At 39.9% G+C, this 26093-nt stretch overlaps 1 protein-coding gene across 1 annotated transcript in view; it reads right to left on the reverse strand.

The window, feature by feature from the left end:
- Positions 1-26093, reverse strand: part of ADAMTS6 (ADAM metallopeptidase with thrombospondin type 1 motif 6) — a 183747-nt gene that overhangs the window by 113237 nt on the left and 44417 nt on the right. Inside the window, exon 4 of the mRNA XM_029910903.1 lies at positions 15912-16053. Within this exon, the coding sequence (XP_029766763.1) occupies positions 15912-16053 (142 nt within the window). The remainder of the gene's footprint in view (positions 1-15911; positions 16054-26093) is intronic.

Here is a 26093-nt window from a genome sequence, read left to right on the forward strand (position 1 = left end):
AGGAGTCTTTCGTTTCACTTCAATGGCTTTTGGATCATGTTCTTTATGTGTGCAGTGGAATGGGGCATATTTTGCTTTTGTATTCATTGGTTTGTAAAGTAATTTTTGTGTTATGCTGGGAGGTGATATGGGAATCTAATTATTGAATGGGAATCTAATTATTGTCAGGGTGTCTAGACTTTATTATAGGTGGGGCTTTTTATTGTTAAACATAAAGAAATAATTTTTTTAAATTTAAAATGCAAAGATAAATAATTAGAGAGATGTTTTTAATGATCCAATGCAATTTTCATTTCTATTATAGCTCTTTTAATGATAGTTTAACATAATATCCTAATAGTATTTCGCATGCAGACAAACACATATATAAAGAATTAAAGGAAAAGGCAGTGCCAATAAGTCAAAGATATTGGTCAACTCTCCCCTCAAAATTCGCTGTTTCTCTGAAGAAATGACTATCAGGCCTCATTATGTTCCCTCTTTCACAAAAGTTTAGATTTAAAAGAAGTGAAAATTTCCATTCTGAAGCACTTTTATCTTACCTTTCACAATATATAATGATATTTTTACAAATACAGTGTACTTTTATAATTAGGTTCTCTGTCTTCCACCATCTACATTAAGACTGCATCTTATATGCACCTTGCTTGTAAAAACTATTAAACTTTGCTACAAGATTCAGTTTTCTTCTATTATACTACATACAGAAATATTACTGTACATATTTATTTATTGGTAGCTATAGTAATGGTCCTGTACTATATGCTTCCACTAAATATTAGTAACTTAGAATACAATCTTGCAGGCCATCCTGTATGCAAAATTTCCACTGAAGTAATTAAAATTAGTGAGAGATGTGCACAGAGAATGTTTGCAGGATTGGGCCCCTGGTGTATTTAGCTTCAATGTTGGTATAAATAGGGAATATTAAAGGAAAGATTTTCTAAAATACATTGCAATAGAATGGTCCTAGCTGGCTGGGGAATAAGTACTGAGGGATCAGGGCTTTGTTACTTTCTAGAACCTTTGTCCCATTTTTAACTACATGGTCTGCACCCTGTGTGCACCCAGTTTAATTTTAAACCAGTTGAAGGACAATTTTCTATTGATCTTTGGATTTCTGTTGAAGTTGATGAGATTACTTAGAAATTCAGATTACTAAATATTTCAGTGACTCCTTTTAGGAGAGATGTTGCCATGTGCAAAAGCAATCCTGGATTTTTTATGATGACTGATGGGGAAACTGCCTTCATTTTCAAATTTAGGATTTTCCCTCCACTGAAGTGTTGAAAACACTTATTTGGATAATCTCATATTGAGAAAGACTCCTGCCTTTGCCGTACCTGGACTGCTCATGTGGCAACATCTCATATATAAAGAAACACACTGTCAGATGCTTATATTGCTTAAAAGATCATGGAGAGGAGGGAAAGCAAAGAAGACAAGCCAAAAAAAGTACCACCTTGAAAAATCTATTTAATGGATTTATTAATTTTACTTTGATTAAACTCTGTTTCAAAATTCATACCAAACCATAAACATATGCCTTTAACCAGGACTCCTGACTCCAATCCATTTTAGAAAGGATTCCAAACGGAACAGCTGAAATTTTTTTGTTTCAGCTTTCAGATAAGGTATGGGGATCTCATGTCCCATTTCATTATCTTTTGGCTCATGTGCCATAATATGTGGCTTAGGCAGCTTTTCATATTGATGCAAATGCCAAAGAGATCTCACCTCATTTGTGATCATCCTGCATGTAACCTCACTACTTATGTTTGCACCTAAGAAACTTTAATGTTTAAATTAACAGTTGGGCTCAGGTTGTGAAGTCTGGATCAGGATTTTAAACAGCCCAAAGTTTTTGTGCTTTTGGATACAGAGTTTTGATTCCACTCGTAAAGACAGAAGCAATTTGCAAAAATGAGATTTGGATCCTGGTTTGGATTTTAAACACCTTTAAATTCCAGGCTCATCTGAATTCAGATTCATGCTTATCATATCTCTAGGCTACCTAACAGCCTAGCTACAAGTAAGATGCATTTCAGCACAGCCGACAGTTTTCTAAGTCTAACTTTAACTTGAAATATCAACATCTATAGTTTCCCTCAGTTGAGATTTATATCTACTGTATTTGTACTTTACTATTAAGGGAGAAATGATTATTAGAACAAACATTTCATCCATCCAGTGTCAGAGTAGCAGTATCAAAGTGAAGAGTTATTAAACGTTAAACATTTCTTGACAATTATGGGATAGATTTTCTGCTGCACCCTGGCTACTTTGTGGCATCTGAGCAGCACAAAGTTACTGTAGCATACAGATGAATCTTACCCTATAGTGTGTAACTACAAATAAATAACTTGGTAGGAGACGCAGGAGACCTGAGTTCCAGTCACAGCTCAGCCACTGGGTGATCTAGCGCAAGTCCTTTCACTTCTGTTTTCCTATTTGTAAAATGGGGATAATGATGCTTACCTCTTTTGTAAAGCACTTTGTGATCTACTAATGCAAGGGTGGCCAACCTGTGGCTCCGAAGCCATATACAGCTCTTCAGAAGTTAATATGCAGCTCCTTGTATAGGCACCGACTCTGGAGCTGGAGCTATATGCGCCAACTTTCCAATGTGCCAGCGGGTGCTCACTGCTCAACCCCTGGCTCTGCCACAAGCTCTGCCCCCACTCCACCTATTCCTGCCCCCTCCCCATAGCCTGCAGTGCTCTTGCTCCTCCCCCTCCGAGCCTCCTGCATACCACAAAACAGCTGATCAGGAGGTGCGGGGAGGGAGAGGGAGGCGCTGATCAGTGGGGCTGCTGGTGGGTGGGAGGCGCTGGGAGCGGGGAGTAGGGGGAGCTGATGGGGGCTGCTGATGTTTTACTATGGCTCTTCGGTAATGTACATTGGTAAATTCTGGCTCCTTCTCAGGCTCAGGTTGGCCACCCCTGAACTAATGAAAAGTGTTGTACAAGAGCTAAGTAATATTATGAACCCAGTCTTTACTCAGAATTAGCTTCAGTGGGAGTTTGCCTCAGTAAAATCTGCAGGATTGGTACATAAGGAATGAAATAAAGAATTAAGTAAAATTATCAAGGGCTTTTCCATACTAGTTTTTAAGCAGTACTCCCCATATAAATAAGAAGGGAGTTCTACTTAAAAAAATTATGATATCATATCGCTCCACATGTATATAATATTTTTATTTGTGGAAAATCATGGAAAATACTAAGGCCTTACTGACCACAACAGCACAATTTATCATTCTATGTAGAGAATTTAAGAAGAAATAAAAACATATTTCTGTAGATTCTTTTACATATTATAACAAATATTAAAAAGTTTGTTTTCCCCTAATATGCTAATTTAAAAGAATAAAAGTTGAAACACAGATATCTGTAATGTAACTCTAGTGAATGAAATAAATCTGGGTTAAACCAGGGATATTATCTGACTCAATGTGTTCTTTATTTTCAACTAATTTTGGAAAAATTAGAAAGAAAGGCTTAAAAAGAATTATTATGGTGCACAAAGCTTTCTGCCCTCGAGGACAGCCCCAAACTTAGCACTAATTTTACTCCTTGATTATGGATTTGAGACGCTCTCCTTATTACCATTATCCGATCAGTAACATCTCTAAACAGCTGTTTCTAATAAGCCAGTCTGAAAACCATCGGAGAGCGCTGCCCTGAAAAGGTCAGGGCCAGAGCCACTATTAAAAAGGATACTGATGTTTTATCACACAAAACAAAACGAAACAAAATCTACATAAGGTGACCTGATAGCCCCACTCCTTTTTGGACATCAAATGAGGATAGTATATCCTTTCCCCGACTTCAAACAGATCTTAATCCTGTTGTACGAAAAGGATCATGGTAAAAGAAGAAAATCTGAAAGCTAATCAATGAGCTCAAAGTCAGTGACTGGATTTCTGGATGTAATATCTATTAATTTGTAAAGAAAACAATGGAAAGTGTTTTAAAAATCCAGGAAACATAAACTGAAGCTGAGGCCTTTCATAAGATTAAGACAAGATAGATGACAACCTGTAACGGTGTATCTTAGGGCTCCATGACTTCAGTTTGGAATTCGGATGGTTGTATTTGCAGTAAATTAAACAAAGCTGAACCCATCTAGAGAAAAAAAACAGCAAATCAAATTATCTTCCTTTTGCCTACATGCTATAAATGATGGAGCCTCTTTCTGTGTGTCATGCAGAGTTACATACAGTCATTTTTAAATTATGTAACAGATAAGCATCCTACATATTAATATTAATAATGATAAAATGATAATAACAATACAGCACAATGAAAACTGAATAATATGAGAAAGATCAACTTGCTGTGCTGTTTCCAAAATCTAGACTCGAATGAAAGCCTCGAATTAAATTCATTAAAGAATTTGGCTTTTTTCAAACCCAAAATATTCAGAAAAATAAGATGGGAAACACATTGACTAGAAACATGAATTAATGATAAAATTGAGATTTGATTTTCTTTAATAAAATTTTAAAATCTTAAAAATTGGGACTTTACATTCTTTCAGAATGTATTGATCCATAATATGCTGCACCCTTTGATGAGCATTTGTTAAAATAGAGCATTAAAATAATTTTCTTGAATTCTGACATAATTGAGATGTGCAAAAATTTCTGCCTGGTTTATTTCCACCCTCACAACAAAAATATTATTTGTAACATGTTTAGAATTATGAGGGTGATTACGAATCATGGGTGAACCTCAGACAGTTCAGAGGTTTTGCTCAGTTCAGATAAGCACCCAAAAGTTAATATTTTTAATGCTCCATTTCCATAAATGCTCATTAAGTGGTGCAGCATGTTATGAATCAAAACATGCTGAAGGAATGTGAAGTGTCATTCTTAACTTAGACAATTTATGCATATTATGTTACCATCTTATTTGACTAAGTATTGGGTGCTTATCTGAACCTTTCCAGAACTACAGCGGTCCCACTCAGCTCAGTAAGTCAGCCTGAAACAAACACCTTTTCTTTCAGACCCACACAGCTTTTTCTATCGCTGTCCCAGCCACCTTCTAGGCTCTGAACTGTCATTTATGTCTCCTAATCCACCTTGTAATCTACCATCCTTCTGTGACCCACATTTGGCCACTGGCTCTCCTTCCTCCATTTAAAATTGAACTACAGGGCCTACATGCCTTGGTGGTACGCCTACGTTTAATTTCTATGTGCTCTGGTGTACATCTTTAAAGGTAGGGAGAGATGAACACAGGAGTGCTTTGGTGGGGAAAGTGGGAGTTGAGTCAGGATGGTGGTTGATGTTGCCTTTGTGGGAGTTTGTAAGGCAAAGGATAGAAAAGGATGAAAAACCATGGGGTATTAGAAAGAGCCAAGTCTATGGTTCTGCTTAACAGAACCCATGCTAATCTTAAAAAAAAGATGCAAGTACAGTTCAAAAACAAAGCAGTAGTTCAAACTGGTTTTTACTTAGGGAATGATCATGAAAGTACTTCTCAGGCAAAACGCTGACAGACTTCAATAATTTTGAATTAAAAAGACCTGCATGATTGGACCCTTAGTAATAACAGATTTTGCACTTGATAGCCAAGATAGTCTCACCTTAAAGAATAATAGAAATTAGAGAGCCTATAATGATACAGTATAATGTTAAAAGCTCAGATCCTCTCTCAGCCTACAAAAAGTTTTAGCACACATCTATGAACTAGATACAAAAAGATATAAATCAGTGCCCAATTGAATTATTTAGGCTCTTCTGACAAACATTAAAATATAATGTGAATTCAGTGTGATATGATTCAAGTGGAAAAAGAAGGTCACAATACAGTGAGTTAGGAGGGACTAGATAGGAATTTATGAAAACATAATTCACACTATATATCATAATGTCAGTGGTTGAGGGAATGAAGAAAAGGTGGAAACTGTCAGTTATTCAGGTGAAGACCCCCAAATGATTTCTCTTTTTTCTTTTTGGAAAAGCATCTCTCAGAATCTGCTCTCACTTCCTCACATTTATTTCCGTCATCACAAAGGCCCCAAGTTAGGCTAACAGCATATCTCATCAACATCACTTAGCTGGACTAGGTTACTTGTGTACAACAAGGAACACTTCATTCACTGCAAGTGGTAGGTCATGCTACTTCTGCAGCATTGATTATTTCTCTCTATATAAAACATGCATTAGTATGTCAAAATACAAGTGTGACAATCATTACTTTTATGCCCCCTGAATATTTAAAACTAGAGCACCCCACTACAATGTCTACTATAACTTCAATCCTTTTGCAGTTTTATTTTCCATTGAAAGAAGTACTGTAGAACTGGAAATAATTGCTGTCCATTCAGTCTTCTCTGTTATTTTTTTCTGGATTTGAAAAGTATGAAAATTAATTGGCCATTTTCTTTTTAGTTAAGATATTCTGACAGTGTATGCTGAAACCGGCTGCAAGAGGCTTTAAGCTCTGTTCCTAAAATTCAAACAAGCCACACACAGTCCTTAGCTTTCCCTGGCGCTGCAATCTACTCAACAAAGGAAACAGAAGTATGAACCTGGGCAGTAGAAGGCAGAGAATTGGGTCCTCAGGGAGGATGCAGCAGTGAAGGTATGAGTATCAGTGCCACTTGATTGCGGCATTAAAGTTTCCAGTAACTTTCCATTGATGGCAATCAGGTTCATGGGCACTCCCACTGCCTCATAACAGGCTTCCCAAGAACAGCAGAGGCACAGCTAGTCCAGCCACTCCTGGGAAATCTATTTGGTAGGAAACATGAGTGCTCTCCAGTGCAATGTGATGTGTGCGCGCCCATGGGATCTTAGGTAGGCTGTTGACAGTAGAGGAGAACTCCCTAGTGTGAGAATGTGTGCTGAGGCTACCCATTCTGAGGCAATTTGAGTGCTTCCTATTGCAGCTTGCATGACTTGAACTTCATTTGCACTCAGATTAGGGTTGCCCGGCATCCAGTTTTCAACCGGAATGTCTGGTCGAAAAGGGACACTGGCAGCTCCGGTCAGCACTGCTGACCGGGTAATTAAAAGTCTGGTTGATGGGGCTGGCAGGCTCCCTACCTGGCTCCGCATGGCTCCCGGAAGCAGCGATATATCCCTCTGGCTCCTAGGCGAAGGGACGTCCAGGGTGGCTCCACGCACTGCCCCCCACCCCGTGCAACAGCTCTGCAGCTCCCATTGGCCAGGAACCACAGGCAATGGGACCTGTGGGGGTGGTGCCTGCGGGCCGAGGCAGCCTGTCCATGCCTCTGCCTAGGAGCCGAGGGACATACCGGTTGCTTCTGGGGAGCCCCCCGAGGTAAGCGCCACCAGGAGCCCACTCCCTGCACCACCTCCTGCACCCCAACCCTCTGCCCCAGCTCTGAGCCCCCTCCCATACCATAACTCCCTCCCAAAGCCTGCACCCGCTCTGCATCCCAACCTCCTGCCCCAGCCCTGAGCCCTCTCCTGCACTCTGAATCCCTTCGCCCCAGCCCGGAGCCGCCTTCTGCACCCAAAAACCCTCCTGGAGCCCACACCCCAACTCCCTGCCCCAGCCCGGAGCCCCCTTCCGCACCCTGAACCCCTCATTTCTGGCCCCACCCTGGAACCCACACTCCAAGCCCAGAGCCCATACCCCCTCCCAAACTCCAACTCCCTGCCTCATCTCAGAGCCCCCTCCCACACTCCAAACCCCTTAGCTCCCCCCGCAGCCCGGAGTCCCCTCCTGCACCCCAAAACCCTCATCCCTAGTTCCACCCCAGAGCCCACATCCCAACCCCCTACCCCATCCCAGAGCTCCCACCTACACCCTGAACCTCTCATTTCTGGCCTCACCCTGGAGCCTGCACACCCCATCCGGAGACCTCACGGCCTCCTGCACCCCAAACCCCTGCCTCAGCCTGGTGAAAAAGAGCGAGTGAATGAGGGTGGGGGAGAGCAAGCAACAGGGGGGGGATGGAGTGAGCGGGGGGCAGGGCCTCAGAGCAGGGCCTCAGAGCAGCAGCAGCTCCAGGCACCAGCGCTCCAAGTGCATGCCTGGGGCGGCAAGCCGCGGGGAGCACCCTGCTGGTCCCTGTGAGGACGGCAGTCAGGCAGCCTTCGGCGGCTTGCCTGCGGGAGGTCTGCCAGTCCCGCGGATTCGGCGGCAATTTGGCGGCGGGTACGCCAAATCCGCGGGACCGGGGACCTCCCGCAGGCATGCCGCCAAAGGCAGCCTGCCTGCCGTGCTTGGGGCAGCAAAAAAACTAGAGCCGCCCCCGCCTCAGAGAAGGGGCAGGAGGCAGGGCGAGGGTGTTCAGTTTTGTGCAATTAGAAAGTTGGCAATCCTAACTCAGATATGCACACAAAAAATGCAAATAAGAACTGTGACATTTGAGTTTCCTGGTATCTTAGCTGACAATTTGACTGGAGAGCTTGAGTACACACATCAGACCATGACCAACAAGAGAAATATCAATCCCTGCTAAAGTACATTACTTTATGTATGGGCAAAATTCTATTCTTAGATGTGCATAGATGGCTCCCCCAGTAGAAGCAGGCATTTGCACGTGAAACAAAGTTTGGCCCCTTATGTATCTGTCTGTATTCCATTAAAGGTGCAGCAGCAAAGGAGGCAATTAGTGTACTAAAGAATGGCTAAGCATTATCCATAAGTCCACATTAGCAGTCAACATCTTCACAGATAGTAAAATGCACCACAACAAAGTCAACCATATGCATAAAGTGTTAACCTCTATAAAAATGTCTGAGGTTTTAGCCATTGCCCTAAGAATCTGTGACCCAGTTCTATGACTTGATGCAAACCAGTAATAAAGCTATGCATTATTTTAAACCACAAAAACCATAGGTAAAGTCATGCATATTTCAAGTATTATTTAAACTAATAAAACAAGAAAATTCAAAGTCAAAGCTGAGATTCCTTCCTGAATTAACCCAGAGCCAGACTTTGACCAGTCATTATGCAGGTGCTCAGGGTTTTGGGGAGACAGGGCAAGGAGCCTTCTCTCCTTTATTGTCCTTATGCAGAGGCCAGTGACAAATGTTCCCAGTGCATTTGCTCAAAGACAAGGAGGCCTTGCACCACCAGTGGCACTAGCACTCAAAGAGAATGGGGAAGTTTGGGGCCATGGTTGGCTGCCACAGAGAGGAATGCACACATCAACTTAAAAGGTGTAACAGTATCCATGTTCCACATGGATGCCAGGGAACTACAGTGCCACAATACCCCAGAAAACTCCTCCGCACTGCATTCAATAAGGGACAGTGCCTTTAAGGCAGGGGTAGGCAATCTATGGCACGTGTGCCGAAGGTGGCACGCGAGCTGATTTTCAGTGGCACTCACACTGCCTGGGTCCTGGCCACCGGTCCGGGGGGCTCTGCATTTTAATTTAATTTTAAATGAAGCTTCTTAAACATTTTAAAAACCTTATTTACTTTACATACAACAATAGTTTAGTTATATATTATAGACTTATAGAAAGAGACCTTCTAAAAACGTTAAAATGTATTACTGGCACGCGAAACCTTAAATTAGAGTGAATAAATGAAGACTCAGCACACCACTTCTGAAAGGTTGCCTACTCCTGCTTTAAGGCATGCACTGAATTCAGGAAGAGCTGTACACATGTATCCTATGGCAGAATTTGGCCCAATGAAAGTCATGAGGCTAAAATTCCACACAACTCTGAAAATGTAATCTAAACAGAAAATTCACATTTTAAAAACATTGGGGCAAGTCTTCCTCTCAGTTTACATAGGTATAAATTTAGAGTAACTCCACTGGGATCTCATATTTGCCTCTGGTAATTCCCTGGTACCCTGTGGATGTGTCTCCATTATAGATCAGCATGAGAGGAGCTCCAGAGGGCTCCAAAGGGCTTATTGAGTGTAAGGGGCTCAGGAGGTAGGCAACATCCTGTGTCACTGTCCTCTTATGATTCCAAGGCCGTGGCTACACTCAAAACTTCAAAGTGCTACCGTGGGAGCACTTTGAAGTGCAAGTGTGGTCACAGCGCTCTGTGGGAGAGAGCTCTCCCAGCACTGCAGGTACTCCGCCTCCACGAGGGGATCAGCTTACAGCGCTGGGAGCATGGCTCCCAGCACTGGCGCACTGTTTACACTGGCGCTTTACAGCGCTGTAACTTGCTGCGCTCAGGGGTTTTTTTTCACACCCCTGAGTGAGAAAGTTGCAGCGCTGTAAAGCGCCAGTGTAGCCATAGCCCAAGATTATCCTAGCAGATACCTAAGAAGGAGTTAATATTCCTCAAAGTAGCATTATCTCCCTGGGTGGGGTTTTCAAAAGTGCTCTGGGCCTAATTCTATGTAGTTTTGCCACTGGCTTCAATGGGAGAAGTGTTAGGCCAATACTGAATACTTTTGGAGAAAAACAACAACTCTTTAGGTGCAGCTACTACAAGAAAACCAGAGGGAGACCCAGCTAATGGCAGCCAGGCTCCAGCTGAAGCTGTGCTGTCAGTAGGAAGAAGGACAACTGAGGAGAGAGAATATTTTGTTTAGTAGCGGTAGTAATCATAATAGTGTTAGCACCACCACTACTAGCCAGAGACCTCATCACAGTCAGGGCCCCCTTGTATTACACTTCATACAAACACATAGATAGATAGTGCCACTGAAGCACCCACAATCTGAGGCAAATACTTGTGCATGTACTTAAATTAAGCATGAGTCATAAATGGGACTCCTCAGGTGTTTAAAGTTAAGAATGTGCATAAGTGTTTGCAGGATTAGGACCTAATTTGAGACCAGAAGTAACAAGTAAATGTAATAAGCACATAGAGGGAATGGGGAGGGAAACAGTGATAGAAATCACTTATAAAGGCTAGCTATGAGTACAACTACACCTCTACCCCGATATGACGCTGTCCTCGGGAGCCAAAAAAAATCTTACCACATTATAGGTGAAACCGCGTTATATCGAACTTGCTTTGATCCGCCGGAGCACGCAGCCCCGCCCCCCCGGAGGGCTGCTTTACCACATTATATCCGAATTCGTGTTATATCGGGTTGCGTTATATCGGGGTAGAGGTGTATATGGTTTTCAGTCAATTTTTTTTTCTAAATAATAAGGAAGGTATAAGCCTAGAATTCTCAAAGGCACAAAGGGAAGTTAGAAGCCCAACACTGATCAAAAATCAATGGGAGTTGGGCCCTTAATTCCCTAAAGCCCCTTTGAAAATCCCAGCCTAAATATATAAAATAGATCTGATATTCAGCTTCCTGGGTTCATCAGTAATCTCTCTGGAGTCCAGGCAGATTACTGATGAACCCAGGAAGCTGAATAGTACATACTGCCTCCTCAGCTCACCGGGACCCGCCTGGGGCATAATAAAGCAAAACTTCCCCCGCCAAACTCCGCAACCAGGCATCCGGCCGCCGCCTTCCTGGCCTATTATACCTGCTGCCAATGAGGACAAGCCTCAGAAAATTGCAGAAAAGTAATAATGGACCTTATTATTTGTGGTAAAAAGTCCCATTATTACTTTTCCATGATTTTCCGCTGTCGGCCGCCCGGGGCTGAGAGTGGGGGCTCCTACTGCCGGCCACCTGGGGCTGAGTGCGGGGGCTCCTGCTCTCAGCCCCAGAGCGGCCAGGGCTCACGCTATCAAAATTATAGCGGAAGCCTAATATTGTGGGATCTGCAATATCACAAATTAAGTAGGGCCGTAAATAGATCTAAATAGTCCCTAATGTCTACCTAGATATGGCAGGGAAGTTTTTAAGGGGAATCTTGAAGTTTTCTTTCCTTTCTGACTGTGAGCGTCTTTATTGGAGGATGAGATCTGGGCTGTAGTACTGTCTGAGATTTTGACTGTTGAGGAGGTCACAGCCCCAAGTGGTACGGGTGCATTCAATTAACAATGAACAAATTCTGCTTTCATTTATGCAGGTTTATTGAAGACATTTTTTTTTTTAGCTTTTTAAGACAATGGAATTTGTATAGGTGTAAATGATAGCAGAATCTTTCCCACAGTGTGGGAAATATTTCCTTTAATATTGCAGTGTCTGTCAATACATGTCCAGGATAGATTACACCTATAAATAACACCCTACTTAATTTGAAATATTGTGGAAATTGCAGATCCCGCAATATTAGGCTTCCACTGCAATTTTGACAATGGGAGGCCTGGGTGGCTGACAGCGGGAGGCCCTGCTCTCAGCCTCGGGAGGCCAACAGTGGAAAATCGTGAAAAAGTAATAATAGATCTTATTACTGCAAATAATAAGATCCATTATTACTTTTCTGTGATTTTCCATGGCTTGTTCACAACTCAGCTGCAATTTTTGTACAGTCATGCCACGATTAAGTAGGGCCTTACCTATAAAGCATAAAATTTTCCCATTCCAACTTGGGAAATTTTGAAGTTTTTCATAAAAAACGAAAGAGTTTCCTGTCCTGGAACACCCAATAGACCAGTGGTTGGAGCACTCATCTGACTTACGGGAGATCCAGGTTCAAGTCCTTGCTCTACCTGATTTGGGCCAGGGACTTGAACATCAGCACCCTATCTACCAGACTTTTGGCTACTCCAGGGTATGTCTCCCACAATCTCTTTTATTGGAACTGTTCCACTGAGAATAAATAGTTAAATAGTCATTGGAGCAGGGATTTGAACATCAATCTCAAACATCCTAAGTGAGTGCCCTAACCATTGGCTATAAAGTCAGTGTGTCTCGCTCTCGCTGACCTCATGAATATTTAATTATTTATACAAAGTGGAACAGTTCCAACAGGAGACACAGAGAGAGTGAGAAAGACTGATTCAGTAGCCTAGTGGTTAAGGCTCTGTCCTGGGATGCAGGAAAATAGCAGAGCAGGGTCACAAACCTGAATCTCCCATAGCCTAACTAAGTGCCTGAACCACTGAGCTATAGAGTCACTCTCTCTGGACCAATTAATTAGTTATATGAAGTGGAACAGCTACAACAGGACACCTTGAAAAAGACCCATCCTACAATAGCCTGGTGGATAGGGCACTCACCTGGACACTGAAGTTTTAGTCCCTAGGTCTGTCACATCCCCAGTGAGCATCCTAACCTGTGGACTATTCTGGGGTGTGGGAATCTCTCTCTCATTTTGACCAAAAATTCCATCCTGGTTCTGAGAAACATTTCCTGATGAAAGCTTTGTCAAGACTGGTAACTTCCTGTGAAAAGTTTTGGTTTCAACATACTGGCATTTTCCAATGAAAAACCATTTCACTAGAAAATTCCCAAGCAGTTCTATTTGAGGGGTTGACAGTCTCTCTTCCCATGCCATACAGCCACAGCTGAGATCAGTGGAGTCAGTCAAGCTAGAGAAAGGAATCTACTGTTAGATCTCTGTAAAGTTTTCTTTACTTCAGAATTCATTCCTTTCTTGGGCACCAAGGTCCAAATTTGTTAACCTAATGGAAACACTATAATGCCCATCTTTTCCCACAAGCATTTTGACAGGGAGAGGACTGACTGTTGGAAGGATATTATGTCTACTGTGAATGAACTTTATTTTATTATGTCTACTGGTGCATATTTATATATTCTTTTATTGGAGTGAGATGAACAAGCTATTACAATGATTTACTGTGAAAATTAAATTAAGCAGGGCATCCGAAGCATTGTTTGTGTGCTTGTTTTTAAATGAAAATATATAAATAAATATTCAGCTTAGCTCTTCCTAGCATTTAGATCCAGAATTCAGTCCTGCAAACCCTTGCTCATGTGAGTAGCCCTTTTTCACTTGAATACTCCCAAACTGTTATTGAACTCCCAGAGAAGACATTCCTCTTTCCTCAAAGTCATCAATTGAAATGTGTATCATTTACATGATAATAATTGCATTTTCAGATACATTATGGTTATTCTGGATAATGTTTTAAATGTACATTATTTCCCAGATCGGATGTACAAAGACTTTAAAAACAACTTGTTGTGTAAATATATACAGTTCTGAATGCTGTATTTAGATCCTCTTAAAAAGTGATTTATTTTCCTCGAGACTCTTTTTTAGAATTGTTGCTTGACTCACTGATGTGGTACATTAGATGACATCAGTGCACAGCATTGGTGATGTCACACTTGGATTACTGGTTTGTTTTAAATAGTGTCTTAATTCTTCTAGGTTTTCAGTCTGTTTCGTAGCTACACAGGAGTCTTTCTTAACATAATACACAAAGAAAAAAATTAAGAAAAAGAAAGCAGGAATCATAAACCCAAGATTACATAAATCTTCCTTATGTCTATTTGTTTTCATATTTAAGGGAAAGATATTGGTTTAAGAACAGAATACTACTGTACAGTATGATAATCACCAACAATGATAATATAGTTTAGCAAAGAGACTATGAAAAAGTTAATATACATGTGCATTGGTCAGTTTTGCACAAAATTAACTTTTCAGTTTGATTTAACATGCAGTATACTTCAAAAGGGCATGGTCCCTATAATGGTTTAAATGCCTGAAAATTTTCTTATTCTGAAAGTACAGAGAGTGTGATGGTAATTTGAAAGGAGAAAAAAGGATCTGTGTGCCCTAGATGTACTGAGAGAAAACAGGGCCCTCAAACCAGAAGGGGTAAGGAGTAAGAACTTAAAGAGAAACAATAAAGGCCAAAAGTGCTTTGGTGGGGGATCAAGAATGGGAGACCCACCCAGCCAGCCAGCTACATACAATTTTTAAATCCATTGCCCTATATGATCAGCCTAAGATCCATCCTAAGAATAATACTGATTTATCACCCAAGGGTTATTAAAAACAAACTCCCTCTGCATTTTAGCCCTATTAGAAGTGATTACTGCAAGTGCAATGATTACTGTTTATTTGAATGATCTAAATATTTTAATTTTCTTCCATATATTATACATTGGTTTCATTACAATAGTTTACTATTGTAAACTACAAAATGAACTTTTTTAGCTTTATTCAGATTTAATCTTCAACTACTGAAACTATCTGATGACTATCATTGATGAAAGCATCATTGTAACAGATGTAATCTTGGGCTGCAAGATTTTCTTTAAAACAATATTTTAAAATACATTGCATAAACTGTTTAAAATAGTAGTGTGCAAATAACTATTGCTAACCCTACTGGAAATTCAATTGAAATTTGGTGGGGGAGAATAAATCTTTCACTCTGCCATTCTTATCAGCAGCTATTTTAGTTTCCTTTTTGGTTATTTAGTTTCTCATTACTCTGTGTTCCTGCCCAATTATCTTTTTTTAGTAGGAGATTTGAGCAGTGTGAGAAACAACCTCAATGCCAGCAAATATGAATTGAAACAGATAGACCTGGCAAAAAAAAAAAAAAAAAAAAAAAGGAAAAAAAGGCTGCAAAATGTAGCTTTAAAATAAAAAATTAAAGTCAGCACCACAAACTTCATATTTCAAGATTTGATACATTGTGGGCCTGATTCTGCTCCTCTGGAAGTCAATGGGAGTTTTTAAATTGACTTCAAAGGAAGCAGGACAGAGCCTAATCAGCTATTTGGCCTGCCTTACTTAAAAGACACTTATCCAACTCATTAATATCCAGAGAGACAAGCTTTCGAGTTTACACAGAGCTCTTCTTCAGGTCAGGCTCTGTGTAAGCTCGAAAGCTTGTCTTTCTCACCAATAGAAGTTGGTCCAATAAAAGATATAACCTCACCCACCTTGTCTCTCTAATATCCTGGGACTGACACAGCTACCACAACACTGCATACATTCATTATTACCCAAACATTTGGGAATACAGTATACACAAATGACTCAAGCAAAAGATGCAGCATAAGGATTAAAACCTCTTGCTCTTTATTTACACAGGCGGTATTGCATGGATTACTATAGGAAAACTGTGTAACTCAGTATTGTATCTAACTAAATTTTTTGTCATGAAGGAATATATACAAATGACTAAGCAGAACACTCAGCATAAGGATTAAGACTTCTTACCCCATATTTACATTGGCGGGATGTTGCTCCATACTGGAAGCGACACTGTTCATCAGCATCATACACCTGACCTGGGGCCACAGCAGGATAAAGAAAGTCACGCTTGGGAGGCTCATTATCAAGGCAAGTACCACGGCCTGAACTGTTCAACATAAAGGACCAAAGGAATTAGGAACTCTATTGACTGTTAATCACAGTTATGATATCATGTATTTAGTTCTTAGCTTTAACAGCATTGGGTGTATGAAACAGATAAGGTTGCAAATAAACAAACAGTGAAATGGTACACCCATGGTGAAAAATTATAATTAGGAGGGAATTAAGAGATCAGACTAATTTCTCATGAGTTAATATTAATTAACAAAAATACTCATTTTAGACAATTAAATGGATTTAATGTTATCTTTAAAAAAAAATTTAAAAATTTCTGAGCCACACAAGACTGATTTTCATTTCTGTTCTAATCCTATTTGTTCTCATTGGAAACATAACCACCTCTAGTTGTAGAATTAAAAACAAAACATGAAACCAATAAAATAAATGTCGTGTAACCCTTCAGGACTAGGTACTGATCCTACAAACAGTTAAGCACTTGTGCAACCTTATGCATGTGAGACTCCGCTGTCTTCTGTGGGAATATTCACGGCTTGGTCTACATTAAAAAGTTAAGTTGCCCCAGTTACATCACTATGGGGTGTGAAAAATTCATATTCCTGAGCAACATAGTTAAACTGACCTAACCCTGGTGTAGACAGCGATGTCAACAGAAGAATTCCTTCATCAACCTAGCTACTACCTCTCAGGGATATGGATTACCTATGCCGACAGGAGAGCTCCTCCCAGCGGCATAGATAGTGTCTACACTGAAGTGCTGCAGCTGTGCTGCTGTATCATTTCAAGTATAGACAAGCCCCAAGTATATAAAGATATGCTTAAGTGTTTGCAGGATTGGGTCCTTAATCTATATTCTTCCATCTGGGCAAAGAAATAGATAGTGTGGTAAAAATTGTCTATGGTCTTTAAATATGCCAATAAGAGGTGGGGTGAATGACAAAATACTTGGAGCCAAAGGTCTCTGTTCTAATGCATTAGTAGTGTTTAATCTGACAAATTTCACATTTCAGTGAGGGTCATCATTCTTTAAAAAGTTAATGTTTTCTTCTTTATAATCACTGTTGTTTTTTTTTCAAAGTATGCCCATGTTCAAAAATAATATTTTAATGCAGTGGAACAAATAATATAAAGAAAGCCAAAAGTCAGACAGAGTTCCTTCGTTAGAAAGCTTTATATTTTGCTAAATATGATTGTTCAGTTTTATTTAGTGTGCATAAAATAGGACAGATGCCTTTTTACTTTAATTTCACATGTGAATATGTTAGATTTTTAAAGAATCCCTATGCCACCATTTAAAAAAAAATTTCATTACTTTTTATCTGGAGATAAATAAGAGAAAAACACCCTTTAATTATGCATTGTATTGTCTTAATTTTTAACCCTAATTTCTTCATATTTTCTAAATATTTCAACAAAACTACTGAAGGAAAAAACACTGAACATTAAAAAAGGCAAGTATCAATGAAGGCATCGATCATGTGAACACACGAGTAACTTTATGCAGTTAGTAATACCAATGAATTAAATGGATCTACTCACAAGTGTAAAGTTATTCACATGCACAAACGTTTGCAGGATCAGGGCTCAAAACATTTTCCCAATACATCTTCAAAACACCAAATGCAAAGGATTCAGAGATAATAACCTTTCTTCCTTAACCCAGTTGTCAATGTAAAATTTTCTTTTCTTTTTTTAACGCAGCAGCTGTTGATGAGCCTGATCTTACATTTCCTGTGCACTCAAATGTTTCATTGTTTGCACTGATTACTTTGGGTGTGGAAAGAACACAGACCAATATTTTAAATAGTGCAGAAGCATCACCTACCACCTGGTTCTGCACTCCTTGTTCAGACAAACGTCAAACAGGAATTTTGCTTAAATAAGCAGTGAAGAATTGAGCATCTAGCATCTGCTCTAGCTACTATTGCAGACAATGGGGAAATTTCCACTGATTTCAGTGGTGCAGCACTGGATCTTTAAGTCCTGATGCTGCAAGCTGATGGCATGGTCAGATGCCTGCAAAGCCCTATTGACTTCAATGGAGCTCTGTGTGTGCATAAGGGTCTGCCTATTCATATTAGTTTACAGGATCAGGCCTTAATCTATAAAACTACTTTTCTCCACCATCCTCCATGCACCCTACCCCCACCCCAAAAAAATCCTTAATCGCAAGGAGAATTATAGATCTTTCATGTTAATTTCAAATCATCTAAGTTAAAGTCCCTTAAGAATATTCAGAAGCTTGCCTCCTCTGCTCTAATGAAAGCACCCTCATTATAAAGAAGTCCAAATAGACATAGTAATAAGAAAGCCAAGAGAATGATTAGAAAGCAGTCATTCACTTAAAGGGGCTAGATTACATCACCATTACCAAGACTGAATAATTTAGGTTTCTCTCTTTCATTCTATTCCAGAACTATTATTTCTTTCAAAGTACTTGGATGATTGACGCATTTTATAAACTTGTATAGAAGTACAGAAATCTGACACTCTGTATTTTATAAATTAAGAAAATTTGGAACAAAATTGCCATGAGTTATGAAAAATAGAACCATGCTACCAGGGACTCCCCTCTGACCGCTGAAGGTCCTGGGGAAGCTATGCAAAAAAAAAAAAAAGGAATACAGATTGAGGCTGTATTAAAATTTTCCACAAAATTTCCATGAGGCCCGGGAGAGCTATATGTCTCACTCTTGATCCTCCACCCCGACCATCTCCGTCTCTATTATCCCCTCCAGCGCAGATGCCAGACAACACAGAGAGGTCAAACAGGTTCTGAGGGAATGTTATAGAGGCACCTGGCCACACTTCTGCATGGAGGTCCCCTCTCTAAGCACAAAAGTAGTAGGCGTGATTTGGGCCAATGATTAAAATCCAAACGAAACCACAGAAACATAGATGAGGATGAAGAAACTGATAAGGCCAATGGGAAGGACAAAGGTGCCTCAATTCCCACAACCCTGAAATTGCAGTAAATTTATTGTGCTTTCTGTTTTTAACCAATTATCCCATTTAGGTGCCCCAGACAAAGCTGAAAAAACTTCCACAGTACCCTTGACAGTGTTTGGTTAAGGGGGAGGGGAAGAATTCTCTCTGTACCACAAATATGGTGAAAATTTTTAACCTGAGAATGTAATCCAGAATCACTATACAATTTATTTATACACCTAGATGCCACAAGTGTTCCATCAACGTCCCTTTTCTTAATGTTAGGTGGATTCCATAAGTGTATATCTGTGAGACTTTTTGAGCCTGAGTCTAATTGCACTCTATGAGTATGTCTACACTGCAATTAAACATCTGTGGCTGGCCTGTATCAGCTGACTCGGGCTCACAGGGCTCGGGCTACAGGCCCACATCTATACCACAATTAAACAGCCCGTAAGTATATAAGACAAGAGTATCTCCACTGAAATTAATGTAGCTACACCAATGTAAAATTGGGATGAGATCAGAGTAAGGCACTCCATGCCATACTTTTAACCTAAACTTAGTTTTTTATTTTAATATTTCAGGAGAGTCTATAAATTCCTAGTCCTGATTAGATTTAATATACTCTACAAAAGATATTGTAGCATCCTCTTCTTTGAACTTCACAGGCTTAAGCTCTCAAGTTTACCATCACAGCAAAGAGCTGTTATAGCTTTGATCAATTTAATGGCACATGGGAAGACATACTTTAAAATGTGTTCATCACTAAGGCCTTGTTTCTGCAATAGTGAAAACAGCTGCAGCCCTGCGGATGCCATTGTACTATGGGGCTGTTTGAGATAAAGTGCTAAAAACCAGAGGCAGCACATACTAGCCCCCTTCAGTACTCACATGACAATACTAATCCCCAGAAATCTCAGCAGCATACCCAAAGCCCAGCTGGGCGGTGGCATGTCAACTTGACGGCTCCTCTCTCTGGCCAAATGTGGCACAGCCCCTGGCGCTCACGTAGCCCAACAGGAGGGTTAGTTCATTCTTAGTGCTCCAGAGTCTGAGGAGCTTCCTCCGCTCTCCCGTCCTTCAGGAGTTGGTAGGGGAACCCAGGCCCGCCCACTCCAATGGGTTCCAGCTCAGGGCCCTCAAATTAAGTGAACAGGGTCAGAAGGATATCAATCCTTCCAGTGCCCTGAGCTCCTTCCTACCTTCCCCTTGGGTCTCTGCAATCTCTCTAGTCTTCTGGTCAGATCGTTCCCTTCCTGGGGCGCTGTATTTGGGCAGCTTTCTGGTAGCCTGCAGACAGAAGCTCCTTCCTCCAGCCTGCTAACTCCCTTTTGGTAGCTGCCCCACCTCTCTGCTTTCCAGCCCTTTTATCCTCCCAGCTGTGGGGACTTCCTATCAGTGGTTGCTGGCAGTGTCTATTTTAACCCTTTAGTTGCTGGGGTAGCATGGGGTATCAGCATTCAGTGCTGGAGGAAAGTCTGCTCTCAGACCAAACAGCATATTAACATTGAAAATAGGTTTTAAACTTTACAAAACTGGCACATTTTTATAATACATAACTATGTGGAAATCACTGCATCTATAGAGATATTCAGTCATATTTTTACAGTATATTGATAATATACACATATGTATCTGTTGTAAAATGTAAACGTGTATAATCTTTTAGTTGATTCTATTAAATATTTTCTTATTAACATATTGATAAATTATTATACTGTGTATCAATTGTGTATCTTTTATATCAAGTTTACATATATCAATAACATATATAAATAACACATTTATATACACATATATAAAAATATGGGATCAATCCTGAATCCTTATTCTGTCCTTTTTCACTCCATACTTTACCTGTTAGTAAGGCTTAGTAAAGACACAGCCGCAGCACTGCAGTTGCACCACTGTACCCCTTCAGTGTAGACACTTACTAGTGTGACAGGAGGGGTTCTCCCATCATTGTAGGTCATCCACCTCCCCAAGAGGCACTAGCTAGGTTGACCGAAGAATTCTTCCATCAACCTAGCGCTGTCTACACTGGGGGTTAGGTTGACTTACTTACATCTCTCAGCGGGTGTGGATTTTTCACACCCTTGAGAGAAGTAATTATGCCAATATAACTTTTCAGTGTAGTCCAGCCCTAACACACATCCTTACATATATTCACACATTTGTTTACCTTTACCCTCATGACTAGTCTAATGGGATTACTCGTGCATAAAGTTAAACACTTGCATAAATATTTGCAGAATCAGGGCCTAAGTATGGTTTGCAGGATTTGGTCCAGTATGTTTAAATTCAAGATAGGCATTAGTTGGATCACTGAATCAAATTCTCCTTGAACTTTGGGGAAGTTTAGCTCTAGATATGAATTAGGACCATCTTTAGTATAAATACAGTAGTTTTGAAGATTATCCATTTCATTTTGGATATACCATATTCTCATGTCATCAATAAATTCTGCCATGCCACAGGCACAGCCCAGCTCTAGGTCACTGATAAACAAACTTAAAAGCAATGATCATATTTCAGTTCCACTATGGATCTCACTCTAAAAACCCTCACCCATGACAGCAGTCCTTAGAGTGATTACTCCCATTTATTTTGAATGGGACTATACTATTAACATGAATAAGGACTACTCACAGGAGTTAGGGTGTGCAGGATTGGGTCCTAAATGCTCCCAACTGTGACACACTTTCATTTTTTCCATTGAATTCCATTGAGCTGATTTGTTGTCCAGTTTATAAACCTGCATTCTAGTTGATCTTTATTGGCTCGGCAGTGCTAACAAGAGAAAATGGGTAGCAAAAACTTACTTTGGTCACCAGCGTAAGCAGTTAGGACTCCGAATATACACAGAGACTGAGTAAGAAGATGCCATTTGTACAGACACTTTTCAGAGTACAACCATATTTAAAGTCTAAGACAAAAAGCATTATAGTCATTCTCTCTGTACATAATCTAGACTTCTGCACAAGAAAAAAAAAGGTCGGTCTGTTAGATTTTTGTAGGGGGAGGAAGTAAAACCATGTTTGTTCTAGTTGCTAAATGTGTTCCTTAACCCATTCTTTCACTCTCCAACTTCTATTTATTTTTTTTAGACTTTTACCTAGGACTGACATTATAGTAGATTACCTGGCCTCCATTTGCTCATGTCTCATATCAAAGTCCCTCCCTGTGATTTTCAGTGATTCTACAGTAATGCTCAATTTTGCTTTCCTTAAATAGAATTAATAAATAATTTGCTATTTTCCCCAATGTTTTCAGCTACTATGCTGTCTATAAAGGGTCAGGGTGCAGCAAACTTTTTTTTTCTTTGATGTTTTGTTCAGGAACAATATTAGGAAAAGTTTACTGTTCCCAAAAGCATTAGTACTGGTCCACCGAAGTATTTCTGGCCCTGAAAGATTGTGAGATATTAGACTAGAAAGCATGGGATCAATCTGTTGCTAAATATTAACTTTATAAAAAATTTTAGTAGTCCACAAAATTTAAAATTAGTGGGCACTGGCCAATTCAGGATTTGGCCCTTTAATTTTTATTTAAATATTGTGGGACTGTTGAGAAGTTTTATAAAGTAAACATTCAACACCACAAGAAAATGTTAAAAAATATATTAGGTGACTCATGCTTTAAAATCATCCTGTTCTAATTACAATGTTGTGCTTTTTCCTTTACTTGAGTTCTGCTATAATTATAATGGTCAATCTCTTAAAATCTGGTAATGCTGGGAAATTATTGCTATATTCTTTTCAAAGATTTGTAGTTGCTCTAAGATGGTACAAATAATTGATTTGTGACTCCAGGAACTTTTAAAATGGCATCAACTATAAACAGCTTAGAATTGAAGCAAGAAGAGAGGGAAAGCAAGATGGTAATTAGAAAGATGTGATTTTAAGGTCTGATACCTTGTATCTCCAGAGTCCCCATTTTTTTATGGAATACATCATTCTTTTCTAGCCCTGGTGGTTCATAAGATATCAGACCTTAAGTTTGTCACTGGTTCCTCAGGTAAGAGTGCTTTTTGGCATAGGGCCAGTGTTTTATATACCAAACCATGAACCTCAAATGACTGAAATTTCCAATCCTTGATCTGTATTTAATTTGGGACTGACAGGTATTCTGATATAGATCTCCAGCATCTGAGGCATTTCAGCAGTCATATTCTATTCTATTCATGTTCTTCTACTGCCCTCATCTTGAGGGTTGTTTATTTTCATTTTGTGTTGGCTGTGCTGTGTGTGTTTGTTAATGAATGCCAGGCTAAAGAAGTGCACCTTACACTTGGAATGGAACTTAATTGAAATGAAACTCTGAGTGATTCATGAAGCCCCAGAAATAGTTGAACATACTTTTATTTCAATATTCTCAGACAATTAAAAATGCATACAAACAGGCCTAATTCACTTTCAGTTGCCCTTCAACATCTTGCAAGTTAACCCAAAGTCATCACAGAGACATCATACCATTGATTTTCTTAATTAATAATAGACTAACAGATAGACAGAGCATACTATCTGCAAACTCAACATCAGAAAATAGGTAATAAGTCTATTATTACAGAAATTGGTTCTTTATTATTTAAACTGGACTGGCTTCTAAGGAAATCACCTACTGAATCACAGAGTTTAAGAAATCTAAAAACACGGAGTTGTGGGAGTTTAACTACCAAGATATCTGTTGGATAAAAATATATGGCTATATTTGCATCAGAAGGAAGTTCCTAAATTAAACAAAAAACAAATTATTATCCAAAATGTAGAACAATAGGGTGGATTGGAAACAACAACAATGAGCTACTTAAGTAAGAGAGTGACTTCCCCAAATCTCATATCCACATGCTATGGCAAAGTGAGAAATCAGGGACTTGAATCCACTAGGTTGAGAGCCTCTTACGCATATTGGCTTCTAAGGTAGTTGAGAACACTTGGCAAGGCACAGGAGGCACTTAGCACCTTGCAGGCTCAGACCATAATGAATAAAGGTCCAATAGAAGGCATTATTAAGACCCACTAATGTGGAAGAAGGGGAAATTTTACTTACCTGTTAATTCTTCCTTTGAGATGTTCTATAGAGACAGAACACTAAGACTATGATGATGTCATACCCTCCATAATAAGGGTCTAGCCACATCAGCCTTCAGTTGAATATTTCTAAAGTAGTTCCAAAGAAAAAAATTAGACTAACACTATTCAATAACCACTAACAAATAACTTAAACTGTAGCAATCTGAGTATTGGTTTATGACTCTGCACTGAAACTCTCAGCAATGAGATAGAAACTCAAATTTTGCAGGATGGGGGCCCGGACTGATACAGAAGATCTCAAAAAAGAAAATTAGCAGCTAAGAAAATTTCCACCTTCTCTCTTAGTATGTTCCATGCTAGTCCAGATATCGAAACCTCACAAAGCAGTTAATTTTTGTATAGATGGGATTATCACTCATTTTTGCCTGCAATACCCTCCTGAAAAGGCCACAACTGTAAACCTTTTCTGTACTGTTTGACAAAGATGTGGGCAGAAACCCAGGAGAAAAATTTGCAACTCCCTATTAAAGAAGTTCCTTCTTTCTGCCTATGGAAAGCCTAGTAAATAGGTATTGTGACCTTTAAAGATCTGATGTTTCCTTTTCTGATCTAACATAAGTCTCTCTGATCAGTTCCTTAATCCATCTACACATGGTGGATTTGGAGGCCACTTGACCTTTAAATCCTGGTATAGGATGAAAGATCTTTGAGACTTTGGCCAAAACTGTGGCATCCTTTTAAAGAAAGTCTGTAAGGCCCTATGGACATCCAAGTAATGCAGTCTTTCCTCTTTAGGAATCTTAGGGTTGGGGCTGAAAGTGGGTAGGATGGATTCCCTGTTCAGGTGAAAGGCCAACAAGTCTTGGGCTTGAATTACAGCAGAGCACCCAGCAACACTCTTATTCTGGTGAAAAATCATATACTATTGCTTGAAGATAAGGCCTTGCTCTCCTATTGCTAAACATACACTGCTACTAAAAATAAGAACAGTACTTAAGCATATTAATTATTGGGAAATCCTTATCCAATATTCAAAAAGGAGGAACCATAAAAACATTCATCACCAGTTTCAAATTCCATTCAGAAACCAGGGGATAAACTACCAGTGTTACCTTATTTGCTGCCTGCAGAAACCTGGCCTGGTGTGGCAGCCTATTGAGACCATGTCCATTAAATCTCTGAAATCCACAATAGTTACTGTAATGAAACTTAAACTCTAATGAAACTGACACTCATGCCAAAGACTAGACCAGTTGTAGGAAATTCACTTATGACTGGTACCATGGCTTTGAATGGCACCGTCTTCACTTTGCCATATAAAGTTCTCCAAATCCTAGAGCATGGCTTTGAATCTGATGGCTTCCTTGATTGCAGAGATCACTTTTTGTGAAGAAACCACAGAATTAACAGGAGCCAGTGAAGATGTGAAGAGTGGGGGAGGGGAGAACATAGACATGTTTACCAGGTCCAGGTATCACAGGTTTCTCAGCCAGTCTGGGGCTATGAATGTGAAGACTCCTCTTGATCTGGCAACTTTCTACATGACTCTAAGCAGAATGGGAAGGGGAAAATGGTGCAGTAGATTGACAGTCTAGGGATTTAATAGGACATTTGTTTTGCTCCTGCTTCTTTGTACCTGCTGAAATACTTTGGGACTTCTCTGCTTTTCCTGAATGCCATAAGAACCATTTGAGGCCTGTCCCACCTTTCACATACACAGGCAAAGACCTGGAGTGGGGGTGGTTAGCTCATATTTTCCTTGAGTATTTATTTTTCTCAGTGTGGACTGATGACAGAATGATAGAACTTTTCAGCCGAAGTTATCAATAGGTCTGATTCCCTGGAAATTCATTGACTTTTTGTGCTTCCTTGGTGACTGATGCATATTATGCATGTTATGGCATTGTGTAATTGAATTCTTATTGCTGAGATTTTTTAGCTTTTCTTGGAAGTGCAACAAAGCAAGCCTCACCACCTTGGCCTGCAGCATGTTTATAGACCCTTCCTTTTGACCACTGACCACCTGACATGGATTTCCTAAATGGGACCCTCCACACATCCATGATCAAAATTTCCTTCTCACTAGCAAGTCCAGAGGATATCC

This window comes from Terrapene carolina, unplaced genomic scaffold (genome assembly GCF_002925995.2).
Source record: "Terrapene carolina triunguis isolate 2854851 unplaced genomic scaffold, T_m_triunguis-2.0 Scaffold69, whole genome shotgun sequence".
Classification (NCBI taxonomy): domain Eukaryota; kingdom Metazoa; phylum Chordata; order Testudines; family Emydidae; genus Terrapene; species Terrapene triunguis.